The 13,312-nt window shown below is 44.4% G+C and overlaps 1 protein-coding gene across 3 annotated transcripts in view; it reads right to left on the bottom strand.

Moving 5' to 3' along the window:
* Positions 1–13,312, bottom strand: part of FAT3 (FAT atypical cadherin 3) — a 499,470-nt gene that overhangs the window by 164,245 nt on the left and 321,913 nt on the right. For all 3 annotated transcript variants that reach the window (XM_088017597.1, XM_028119619.2, XM_028119620.2), the window contains exon 3: positions 11,690–11,751. In XM_088017597.1, coding sequence (XP_087873723.1) covers positions 11,690–11,751 — 62 coding nt within the window. The remainder of the gene's footprint in view (positions 1–11,689; positions 11,752–13,312) is intronic.

Below are 13,312 nucleotides of genomic sequence, written 5' to 3'. Positions count from 1 at the left end.
CCAGGCAGGGAAAAGATGCAGACTCTCTGGGGAGCTCATCCTGCAGCTTGCTAACAGAGTTGAGGATAGCCTGAAGGAGGGGCAGAGCTTGAAATGTCTAAGGGCAATGAATTTTGAATTATGGTATCTGTCAACTGTGTCTTTTCTTGACGTCTCACGACCAGTTTACTATTTCCTATAATTGAGGTGTTGACATGCGAATAAAACAGGAAAAAAAAATCCCAGTTTGTGTTTAAATATTAAACACGCTTACTCTATTAGCAACTAAGCCCAATTTAAAGCCTTAAAATGGTTATAATTCTGGGGAAAGCTTGGGAGTTAGTGACAATACTAGGGGGGCCTAGAGGTAACTAACTGGAGAAATTAGCTTTCTGTCACATGCTAGTCTCAAGGATGATCACTTTATTGAGTCCTTGGATCCTTGGGAATGCTACAGCTCTGCCATATGAGTTTGGATGCCTCAGTTTCCTCTCAGATCCTGACTCAGAAAGCCAGGGAGACTGCAGAGCCTCCAGGAGAGGCTCAATGACCTTCTTCATGGCTGGGCCAGACCCATGGTTGACTTCTCATTCAGCCTACCTTAGGAGAATGAGCTGTTCCAACTTACTTGGTCACAACCCATTTAAATGGATATTGGCAAACAGAAGACAAGAAATCTCTGAGGCTTTGGGCTCTTCAGAAAAGAAAGGAAGGAATTAATACTCTCTTAAGTGCATACCATGTACCCAGGAGCTATGTTAGGTACATTTATAGATGCCATCTCATTAAAGAACCATAAGTATATTCAACAACTATGAGAAAAATTCAAAATACAATGCATAATACAATGCACTATGTGTTCTGAATTCTTCCATAAGAACACCACTTCAGGAATCCCAAGGAAAAATCTTAAGCTTCTCATCATAATAGCTAACATACATTAAACACCTAACAAGTGGAATATATATGCAACATGCATAGATGAGGTTAGATAGAGAAAGACAGCGCAGCTGGTGAGTAGTGAGGTCTGTCTCCAAATCCTGTGCTTTAACTGTCTCTATCTACATCTGCAGTACAAAGGACATTGTTTTATGAGACATGTTTTATTTCTAAGTCAGATTGAGGAACTGTAAAAATATGTACAGTGCTACATCCCCAAAGATGGAATAACCAAATTTACGACAGGTTTTCTCAATTTCAAAGGGACTGATGGTATTTGTCCTCACATACCAGCTTATTTTCCTTGGTTCTGACATCGAGGACTGCCCCCACTGACCTTCCTCACAGTGACCTGCATCCTGCTGGCAACACCTCTCAGCATTTCCCTAAAACGGTCTTGCCCCAAAATAGATGAGGTTGGTAGGCCCCGATCTGCCACCCAAGCAAGTTGCTCGGAAGGTCTTGCAACAGCTCACTTGAACAAAGCTGTGTGCAGCCAGCAGGAAGCAAGCCAGAGTATTTTTTGTTTTTTTATTAATAGAGGCACTTGAGTTGGAATCTCATGTTCTGAACCTGCTGTCATATTTTTATTTTCCCACAGACAGACTTAACGTGCTCAACTGGGTCATACGCATCTGGCATTAGGCACGAGCTTGGATGATTTCTGAAGGACCCAAATGAAATCAGACTGGACAGATCATTCTGTGGCTCAGAGAGCGGGCTGCACAAAATAAACTAGGAAAGCAACACAGGGGAAAACGAGAGAAAAGGAGCTGTGGAAGCCCAGGGCAGAGGGTCAATTTATCATCACTGCACTAGGGGGAGAAGTCAGCCTCAGCTTCTGGGAGGTGGGATTCGCAGTGGGGAGTCCTCATGATTGTGCAGAGCCATGCAAGGAATCTGGACCTCTTCTCTGAGAAGGGATAAGCCACCGATGGGACACCAGACCCTCGGGGTGAGAGGTTCTCGCCCACACCTCCCCTCTCCCCCAGGACCCAATCAGCACTCGCCCAGGAAGGAAGCAGCCACATAGCACCCCGTTCAGAAAGTATTCACAAGTGAAAAACAAAAGCAGAGCCTCAGCTCCCTGCAGCCTGTGTGCCCAGCTCAACAAGCTGTGACACCCCTGGAGCAGCTTATCTGCCCACCAGCACCACCAGCCAGCAGGCAGCAAAAGCCGGCTCATTTCCATTTCCAGGCGGGGCCACTGGATGGAAGGACCTTTCCAGGTCCAAGGGAACAGGTTTCATTTACTGTTGCTCCACTAATTAGTGTTCAGCTTTAAGGAGAAAGAAAACAAACGCCATCTTTCACAAACCGATAAATTAGAGGCGGCTATTTATAGAATCAAGGACTCATTCCAGACAACTCTCCCAGCGTCTAGGAGTGACTGCAGATTATTCATGGGGAGGCTAACCAGGGACACAGACAAGCAAAGCTAAAAAGTACAAGACTGCCAGGGACAGACAAAGCAGGCATGACGCCCTCGAGACTCTATGTCATCCAAGGGGCCAAAGCAACGCTTTCCTACCTTGGTTTGGGTGGAGACAGGGTGGGCGGGGGCCCTCAGCTGAGAGCCTAACCAAGTCCTCACATGCTGACATTCCCAACCTCAACAGGGTCTCTTCAGATACAGTCCTGGGCTCATTTCTTGTATTTCGAGGGATTCCAAAGGGTACATTGTGAAAAAAGTGTAGGGCAGAGAGACGATGAGAAACAAACTGCGTTTTACAATATATGTAAATTTCTCTACTGTGAGAGGATTACAAATTATGGGGCAGTAAGAAACAAAATATTCCCTCCTATCAGATCTTCTAAAACAGGAGCTCATTGGCTCATTATGGTATTAAAAAAAATGCAGGTGTCAACATTAGTGTAGGGAGGTTTGACACATAACTCTGATTTGGGTTTTTTTGTTTTGTTTTGTTTTGGAAAAAATAAGGCTTTCTGAGGAAACCAGGCCCGCCTACTTCCACATCTGCCACTGGCAGAGCCTCTGCAGAAGGGGCGGGCGAGACCTGCCATATTTCCCCTCTACACCCCCACCCATATCCATGGTCCTCCTCTGAGTTACCAGCCTGCAGTTCTCTTGTAATTTCTGTTTGGAGCAAACTATCTCTGAGAATTGATATTTGCTTGGAAAAATGTGTATGTGTCTGATTCAATATTTACTGTTTGGTCAGTTGGGAAAATAAAGTGGTATATATATGTGATATATATATATATATATATATGCAATTCATACCGCTGGGAAAATCTCACAAAATATCATTCTTCAGAGCTCACACCAACCTGGACTGTTCTGCAGGAACTGGAATGGCAACCCTTGCTCTTACCTCAGACACACATATTCCCACACACAAGTACCCACGCATGCCCACCACTCACCACTACCACCACCATCACCACCACCTTCACCGCCACCCCAGGACCACTACCACCACCATGACCACTACCATCACAATTACTACCACCACCATCATGATCATCACCACCACCACCACCACCACCACCACCATCACCACCACCTTCACCACCACCCCAGGACCGCTACCACTACCATGACCACTACCATCAGAATTACTACCACCACCATCATGATCATCACCACCACCACCACCACCACCACCACCATCACCACCACCTTCACCACCACCCCAGGACCACTACTACTACCATGACCACTACCATCAGAATTACTACCACCACCATCATGATCATCACCACCACCACCGCCACCACCACCACCACCATGATCACCACCACCATCACTATCATGATCACCACCATCACCACCATCATGATCACCACCACCATCACCACCACCTTCACCAGCACCCCAGGACCACTACCATCACAATTACTACCACCACCATCATGATCATCACCACCACCACCACCACCACCACCATCATGATCACCACCACCTTCACCACCACCCCAGGACCACTACCGCTACCATGACCACTACCATCACAATTACTACCACCACCATCATGATCATCACCACCACCACCACCACCACCACCACCACCATCACCACCACCTTCACCACCACCCCAGGACCACTACTACTACCATGACCACTACCATCAGAATTACTACCACCACCATCATGATCATCACCACCACCACCGCCACCACCACCACCACCATGATCACCACCACCATCACTATCATGATCACCACCATCACCACCATCATGATCACCACCACCATCACCACCACCTTCACCACCACCCCAGGACCACTACCATCACAATTACTACCACCACCATCATGATCATCACCACCACCACCATCATGATCACCACCACCTTCACCACCACCCCAGGACCACTACCGCTACCATGACCACTACCATCACAATTACTACCACCACCATCATGATCATCATCACCACCACCATCATGATCACCACCACCATCACCATTATGATCACCACCACCATCAACACCATCATCATGATCACCACCACCATCAACACCACCATCATGATCATCACCACCAATCCTCCTTATTTAACTGGAGTTGTAGTGCCAAAGGCCACCCCTGGCTGGCCTGCTTTAGTGCTCTTGGGGCATTATTTCAAACGTAAGAATGACACTGATTTAGAAAAATCTAAAGGGAGGGGTTAGTTCCTGAGTCAAGTGACAGGATTTCTGGGAAAGATGGGCTGGAAACCCTCACTGAAGAGAGTGGAGGAAGCAGGCCCTCAGAAAAGTAGGCACTTGAGGGGAGAGAAGCAGTTAGAAACCAGTGTACACTGTGAGGGAGCCTTCTGTGAAGAATTTTAGCTTGGGGATACTTTTCATTCATAGTTATGGAGTGTGGAACATGGAAATAACCAGATTTAGGTGGAGGTTTTTTCCTGCTATACTGTATTTGTAGTTGCCCCATCCTTCAGTAAATAAAGTTGGATCTGTTTCTATAGCCTTGTGAGGGGGCAGTATGAGGAGAAAGGGGCAGGGGTGGGCCCGTGAATGAAGTCTGCCTGCTGCAGTAGTGAGCTCGGATGGCCATGACAAATTACAACAGAAATTTATTTTCTCACAATCCTTGAAGCTAGAAATCTGAGGTCAAGGTGTTGACAGGGTTGGTTTCTTGAGGCCTCTCTCCCTAGCTCATAGATGGCTGTGTTCTCCTGGGTCTTCACATGATTTTCCCTCTGAATGCATCTGCATCCAAATTTCCTTTTCTGATAAGAACACCAGTCATACTGGATTAGGGCCCACCCTCATGGCTTCATTTCAACTAAGTACCTCTTTAAAGACTCCAAATATAGTCACCTTCTGAGATCCTGGAGTTTAGGACTTCAACATATGGCTTTCAACATAGGCGACTCAGCCTGTAACACCTGGTCTATTCTTCCACTGGTGTCCAAGCTGGTGCACACAGTGTGGCCACAGCATCCTCTCAGGTGGACTTGGCCCTGGAGCTTGGGGTGGTAGCCAGCAGGGCGAAGCCCTGTCCAGAGCTGGGCAGGTGGTGAAGGGCAGAGGAGTGGGTAAGGAGGAGCAGCTGAGGGAGTGGTAAATGAATAACCAAAGAGTCTAAGAGAAAACCTCCTCTTTTCATACCCATCCATGCTGATGCTTAAGGGTGGGCTGACCTGACACCTGGGTAAATCTGCTATGAACCAAGAGTGGGAAAAGATGATTCCATTAGCCACATTTCAATGTGCTGATGTATGTGTTGGGCCATACTGCTCTGTGAAGAGAAGAAGACCTATCCTGGACACTACTATGAAGTGATTGTGTGACCTTGGCTCTCTCTTATCTTTCCTGTCTCAGTTTCTGCATCTGTATAATGCGGGAGAAGTGTCTGGATGATATGAATGAAAAACAGCCCCTTGATAACAAGACAGCAGCCAACTACAGTAGCTCATGAATAAACAGCAGGTTAGACTCTAATGACCTCACTGTGAAAGGCGAAGAAAAAAATGTTCAGTGGGCAAAACATACTCGCTGTAGGAACAGAAGCTTGGTGTCTTGCCTGATGCCAGGCCCAGAATCAGCACATAATAAAGCTTTTAAGACAGGAAGAAAAAACAGTGAATTTACATGAACTCTGTCAAAGTAGGTACAACACAGGAAGAAACAGAAGTGAGGACCGACTCTCCATCTGATGCCAGTGTCTGCCACAAGTGCTGTTTATGTGCATGGGTGGACCATCTTTTTTCAAGGCCTCTTGGTACTTTCTGCAAAGTTTCTTGAAGGTGGCAGAAAGAAGAACCTAATGAGAGAAACTTCCATTTCTCTTGTAGTTAAATCATTAAACTATGGACTGCTTAATGGGTTGAAATAGGTCTGCAATTCTTCACCACCAGAAATTACCATCATTTCAAGAACAGAGGCTTACCAAAGGAAGAAACCACTAAGGATGTGCACTCACCGAAGAATTCAATTTACATCCTAAGGCAAGAGGAAATGTTATGAAAACTTACCAAAGAACAGTATTTTTTTTCCTCAGAAAATAAGACTATAAAAGGGATGAGAATTTCAAACAGGGAGGAGAGTCATTTGAGACGTACCTTACAGAGGACAATGAATGATATGCTAAAGGGACAGATAGTAAATAATTTACATTCTTATAGCTCTAGTGTATATCCCTCTGTAATGTGTTTTGTTATTTATACCCCTGCACTCTAAAATCTCGCCATGCTCTCTGAACTACTTCAAGTTATACACACACACACAACAAAATTTCCCATCCCGTCTTTATGCTGGTTACTGGGCCTTGTCATCTTTTCTGATTTGCAAATAAAATCACGCTCTCTGTTCTCTCTGGAAGACTTTTATCAGAACCATCCAGCCCTGAACAGAGAAGCATTTCAAGATCAAAAGGGAGGCAAATAATACTCTTTCAGCATGCAAGATAAAGATTCACACATAATTAAGCCGGAACTATAGGATTATTTAAGTGGCTATATCTTCTAAGAATAACTGAACTGCTCTAAGCTATTCAAAATACTGGGGCCAGGACTGAAAAAGAAAGGAAACTGACAAGGTGTTTGCTGAGGACAAGGGGAGAAGGGCAGGGACGGGAAAGAGGGAGGGACAGACAACGGTTTAGCAGTGTCTATGTGTGCCAGGCCCTCTGTGTGATTCATCGATGAGGTAGGGATCACTGACCCCTGCTTTACAGATAAGGAAATGGGGATCAAAGTTAACTTGGCAAGGTGGATGGAAAGAGGCAGCGTATTCCATTATTTCTGTCTCCAAGCCTATGAACTTCATGGTGTCCTAAACTGCTGTCCATCACCTCATCTAGGGTAGAATAAGGGTCTCTTAGAGTAGTCACTCATTCACAGGACACTTCTTGAGTACCCTGTGTACCAGGTACTAGAACAAATACTCTGAAGACAGAGAGAAGGAAGGCAGAGAACTGACAACAGCCGCCCCCGTTCACAGAACACTCGCTGTCTGACCGTCGGCGTCCTGAGCACTTTTCATCTGTCATCCCATAACTCTTCACACCAAGTCTGTGTTAGGGATTGTTATCCCCACCTTGCAGATGCGGGAACGGTCAACGATCCCTGCATTTATTGCCTGCAATGATTCCTTTTTTGCAGCTATCTTCTCTGATAGTGAGGGGGGCTAAAATCATAACTGTTAAGCTAAAACATTAATTCACTATTTAGTTTATGCATTTGTTATCACTTCCTGCATCTATTTGCCCGAATTAGCCTTCTACCTCTGCTATAATCATAAAAGGCTATCAAGGAATGTATATAACTTAGAGTAAGTGAGCTAAAAATCCCATATTTTTGGATTTTATGGTAGGGACAGAAGACACTCCGATGTTTACACATAACAGACTTCAAATTAGGCAAGAGTGAACACTTAGAATTCACCAAAAAAGAGTAAGCTGTACTTGTGGATCTTTCTACAGTTCTTCACTGCTCTTCTTTCTTTGGTAAATCCCTTGGATTCTGATAGTGACCACTGTCCTCCTATCATCAGAGATGGAAAGTGAATGCTTACAGATTCAAAATCCCTTACAGCCCATACCTGGTCATGCTAAATATCTTAATTCAATGTACAGGCAGAGTACCAGTGGTATACAATTAAAGCGCCTCCTATCATGGGGATAGCAAACCAGAAACAAATCATTAATGCCCTTCTGGGTACCCATTCAGAAGTGTACCTACCAGGTCAGCCTCTAAATGGGTCCTTTCAAGAAGAGTCAATTTTGTTTTATTGGGAAGGAGAGATATGAAATAGAGCCAGAAGGTTAATATGAGTTTAAGGGGAGTGCACGGTTATCTTGACAATTAAAGGCTCTCCAGGAGGTTAATTACCCACACCCAGCATTTAAAACTCACACAATACAATATACCAGCCGTTACAAAAGTCTGTGTACCTCAGAGAACTCTAGTCCGCATTCTGAATGATATTATTTTGCTCAGTTTTTGGAGGACTGAGTTAAAGCAATATCCTTTCCATGATCCATCCAGAAAAAAAGAAATGAATGTCACAGCAAAGTTATGTAGGAAAAAATAGCGTGACAAGGAACTGTACAATTCAGAAGGTGAGAGCAAGAGTTAGTGTGCATGTGAGAGACAGAGAGAGCAAGGGAGATGGAGAGACTGGGGGAGAGAGAGGGAGACTGAGATTAGCTGGTGTTTGAAAACCTCAGCCTCAGAGGTGACTAAAAGAAAGAGCACAAATGATGAAGATCCTGGGAGACGTTCAGAGCGATGGTGGGTGCTCGGGGCCAGTCAGATTGGTTCTGCTGACCCACGGTGTTTCAAAGCTCCATTCTGAGAATTCAGAAAAGCCAGCATGCTGCCTGTTAGCCAGAATCATGATGGGGTTTGTATCAGACCCCTTCCTTAGACCCACTGCCTTTACTGTGGTTAAAATAAATTTCTAGGCCCAAGATGGAACCACTGCTTTCTGAGGTGCCACCTCAGCAAACCGAAACTTAGATAACTTTTGTGCCTCCGGAAATGCTCTGCTTGACCAGAACCAAAGGATATCCAGTCAGTCAATCCCCAAATGCCAAGCCAACTCTGGGCTCTATCCTTACTTCTTTGTTCTTTCTCACCCCAAACAAGGTTGGCTATGTGGCCCCAGCCAGTCAGATATTTTTCAGTTTTTCTCTTCTTTGTTCTTTACTCTTCACCCTGTGAAAGCTTCCTGCCTTCCACCCCATTTTGCAGCTACTGAGTGGAGGCAGTCTGCTTTGTGAAGTGTCGAAGTTTGTTTCTAGAACCTTAACTGTCTTCTCTAGTTATTTTGTTAACAGCCTTCATCTGAACCCATCATCATGTCTCACATGGATCCTTCTAGAAAGCCCCCCGAGTCTCCCCACTACCTGTGCCCTGCCCCAGCCCATTTCTGCTCAGCTGAGTAGCTCACACTGGCAAGCATATCACATCACCCTGGCTTACTGGCTTTCTACTGCACTCATGGAAAAATGCATCATCCTTACTACAGCCCTGTTTGCCTTGTGCAACTTCACTTCCTATCATCTTTACCCACCTCCACCTTTACACCCTTAAATCACATGGGCCTGGGTGATCACATTGGCCTTGAACAGAATCTTGGCTTCATGTCACCAAACGTCACCTACTCAAAGGAGCCGTCCTGACCAGTCTATTGGATGTTGTCTACCATCCCCACTTTCAGGCACTATCCTGGAAATGTCTTTGAGTGGCCTCAGAGAGCTTGTATCTGAACTTACAGCCTTTATTCATTTATTATGTGCCCCCTGCCCCTCCCTGTTTACTCTGTATCCCCAGCACGCAGGGCAGACCCTGGGACCCAGGCCAAGTCCACTGTCAGAGCCTCCTTTCTGCACATCAGCTGCCTAGGAGCTACTCTCTGTCCTGGAGTGTGGAGATGAAGTTGAATGTTTGGGAGGTTTAGGTATCATGACACTATATGATAATAATTAAAACCGCAACAGGTACACACTTTACTGAGCACCTCCTTAGTGCCAGATCCCAGACCAGATGTTAGACACATTTTTCTCCCAACAACTCTCAGAGGTGGCTAGCGGCTATTTGGCACCACTTTCCTAGGCAGATTAATACCAGGTACTGAGAAATGATGAGCCAGATGCATTGGTGTTACCCTAAAAGATGGAAATATTTGGTCAGTATTTATGTAAGTCTGTAAAGGATGCAAAACAGTTAAGGATTCTTCTGGGAAGTAAATTCAAATGCCTGGAAAACATTCTTCCCTAGAGTCACACTCTGCACCACCCCCCCTCCCCCAAGAAACCACCCTTTCCAGGGACAAGGCATTAAGTGATCTTGGGCAGATTCCCCAGCTAATGAGACGCCCTCCTTTTCCCTGCGGGCAGGTAATGAGTTCAACTATCGGAGAACACCACTTTCCCAGAAGTCCTGGCCTCTGTTGCAAAGAAAAGGAGCACATAAATATATATAAGGTGTTATTGTTCTGGCAAATGTCCTCTAATTCTGGACTGGATATGAACTGCAGTCCAGTAGTATGATTTCGAAAAAAGAATTATAATAATTATTTTTTTGGCAGCCTGGAGTCTTTCATCTTTATGAGATGATAGCAATGTTTTAAAAGGATTATCACAGTACTACATGATAATAATAATACTCCTTTATTACGTATAATGCTTTAAGAGTTTTAAAAGTACTTTGATATAAAATATAAGGGTTGATCCTAATAGCAATCCTTTGAAGTATATGGAGTGGTAATTATTTGCCACATTTCACAGTAGGGGAAACTGAGGTCCAGGGCAATTAAACAGCTTTTAGTCACGCAAGCTAATCATGGCAGGGAAGCTCCAGGGTCCTTAGACACCACTCCCTAGTCCAGTGCTTGTTAAATAAATCACTGCTGGTGAACTGATTTAAAGGAAAACAACAGGAGAGATTTGAAGTGTGTGTGTGTGTGTGTGTGTGTGTGTGCGCGCGCGCACACACGCACGCGCACATATGTATGTGCGTGTGCATAGGACCTGTGGATTCCAGTAAGTGATTCTTCCGGACTAACAGACCATTTTAGAAGTGCGGATGTGTGAAAAAATCTTAACAAAGCCCTAACTTCCAAGCATTGTCATCTGTTCCGTATCAGACTGTCACACTGAAATCCCAGTGCCATACATACCATCCAGACTTCAAACTTCCCAATAAATATACTCGATATGTATAGAAAGAATGTTCCATGAAGCTCTTTCCTATCTATTTTCTCATCTCTTGCCTTACGGTGTTTTTTTTTTCCCCTCCAGAAATAACACTCTTACAGTTTATATTGTTGCTGTTTCTGTCTTAATGAATTATAGGAGTACATTTTATGGTTTCAGACACAGTCATCTCGAGCAGTGAATCACCTAGCAGGCTTCTCTTCCTCAACCCTCTCCCCAGAAAGGAAATGAGAAGCAAAGCAACTTGCGTCTCCACAAATGATGTACTTCACTCTGATCACAGTGCTTTTGCTTTCTCTCTTCGCATCCCAGAGCCTGGGAGGCTCCCAGGGCTCTGTTCCTGAATCTTCTTTTCTGATGATTGACAAAGGGGCCTGAAGTCAAGGCAGAGATGTTGATGCAACTGCTTGTTTTCAGAGGAAGGCAAAGGCTGCTCGTCCACCCCTGCTCGGCACAGACGAGCGTGTCCGGAGGGATGCACCAGAAATCACCACCTTCAGAACCAATCAGCCCAAGAGAGATATCTTCATTTTGGAATCCACAGTTCAAATATGTTGAAGTTCTAATTTATACTGAAGGTTAAAGAAGTTTAGTGAAAGTTGGTGTTCATGAATGTGCATTCCCTCTCCGCACTTACCTCCAGAAAATGTTCTGCCTGCTGTTCTCGATCCAATTTCCGTGACGTTGTTGTAATCAGACCTGCGTAGAAATGAGAATATTGACTTTTAAATATCCGGGGCAAGTAGCTTACTGAGCATGGGAAGCAAATCCAGTTAAAGGAAAAACAAAAATAACAGGGAAGAGTAACTCTCCCATCCCCAGTGACCATCAAGATGGTCTCTGAATTATTCTTAAAACAAAATAAAATTTACAAAGAAAACCTGAAAAATTTGTTTTGGTTCTGCTTACCTCAGTTAGGTACTGTAATCACTCCGGGGATGTAAAAACTCACTGAAGGACCATTGTTCTCCTGATAATGAGGAATTTCAATGATTCATTTGCATATGACAGAAATTCTACAGCAAGAACCTCATTAAAGATTTCAGAGTTCTTGAACACTAATGGGTTGTTGATGCTGATCAGAATTAGGCTATGAAACAGCACTTTCTTATTTAACTTTTTAACGCTGATATAATTTTTTGTTATCCTTGACAAAGAAGGTTACTTTGGTAATAGCTACTTGTACACATAATTATTTCAAATTTAATAACTTCTATACCGAAGACCTCACACTGTAATTTTATCATTTTGTTTTATGTGTTGAAATCTTTACACAAAATCAGTCCCACATGGGAAATATCTCTGTATCTTTCCTTCAAATGGTGTTTCCCATAAATGAATCGCCCCTTTGAGTACAAAGACAAAGAAAAGACAATGAGAAGACATAACCTTCAAGGCTGCCCAGCTTATTGCACCAATTTGTCTTTTGCAGGTTTTATTATTATTATTGTCAAATGGCAATTAGGAGGTCAAATTTATATTCCATTTCTGGATGCTATACTGTCCCTGAAGACAAAAGACTACGGATGGGGCTGATTTTGCCACCTGTGCTGACGGACGGAAAAGAGCAGGGAATATCACATGTCAAGCTCACTCCCCACACTAGTGAGGTATGGGAAGTATGGAAAAGGCATTTTACCAAGATCTGCTGAGGAACTCATGACCTTCAGCTTTTGTTTTACACGTATGTGGTGGGTGGGAGCACATGGACTTTAGAGAAAGCCAAGAAGAGGCCCCAGGAAGTGAAATGGCTTTCCAAATAAAATCCCACTGGGGGTAGCATGGCTCCTTACAAAGTGGCCCCAGTCCCCTTCACTCTCATCTGTCCACACTCCCCATGGGAGGGAAAGTTGTGTTCCCACTGTGCAAATGATCTGCCTTTCCATGAATTCTTTCTGGAACATGCCCCACACCCACTGCTTCACCTCTAGATGGTTCAAACTTAGCTCAGATGTTAGAGAGGTGACCTGTCTTCCAGGGTTAGGTGCCCATCTGGTGTGTCCCAACACAACCAGTGTTCTCCTCCATCATGGTTCTTTGCTCTGTGCTATAATCCATTGTTCACGTGTGTGTATTTCCCCACTAGACAAGTTGACAGAGTTCCTACATGGGAAGGGTCTGCCTTGTCATCCTGAAGCCCTGCCACCCTCCTAGCCACTGGCCTACAACAAAGAATAGGAACTTCATTAATGCTCAGTTGACAAAAGTTGCTGTAGAGGAGATTATTTATATTTTAGTTTTCAGTTTTGCTGCAGACTTA

Source organism: Eumetopias jubatus, unplaced genomic scaffold (assembly GCF_037043125.1).
Source record: "Eumetopias jubatus isolate StellerSeaLion01/CBP00866 unplaced genomic scaffold, mEumJub1_p1.0 scaffold_13, whole genome shotgun sequence".
Lineage (NCBI taxonomy): Eukaryota > Metazoa > Chordata > Mammalia > Carnivora > Otariidae > Eumetopias > Eumetopias jubatus.
This window is presented reverse-complemented; position numbering and strand designations above follow the sequence as displayed.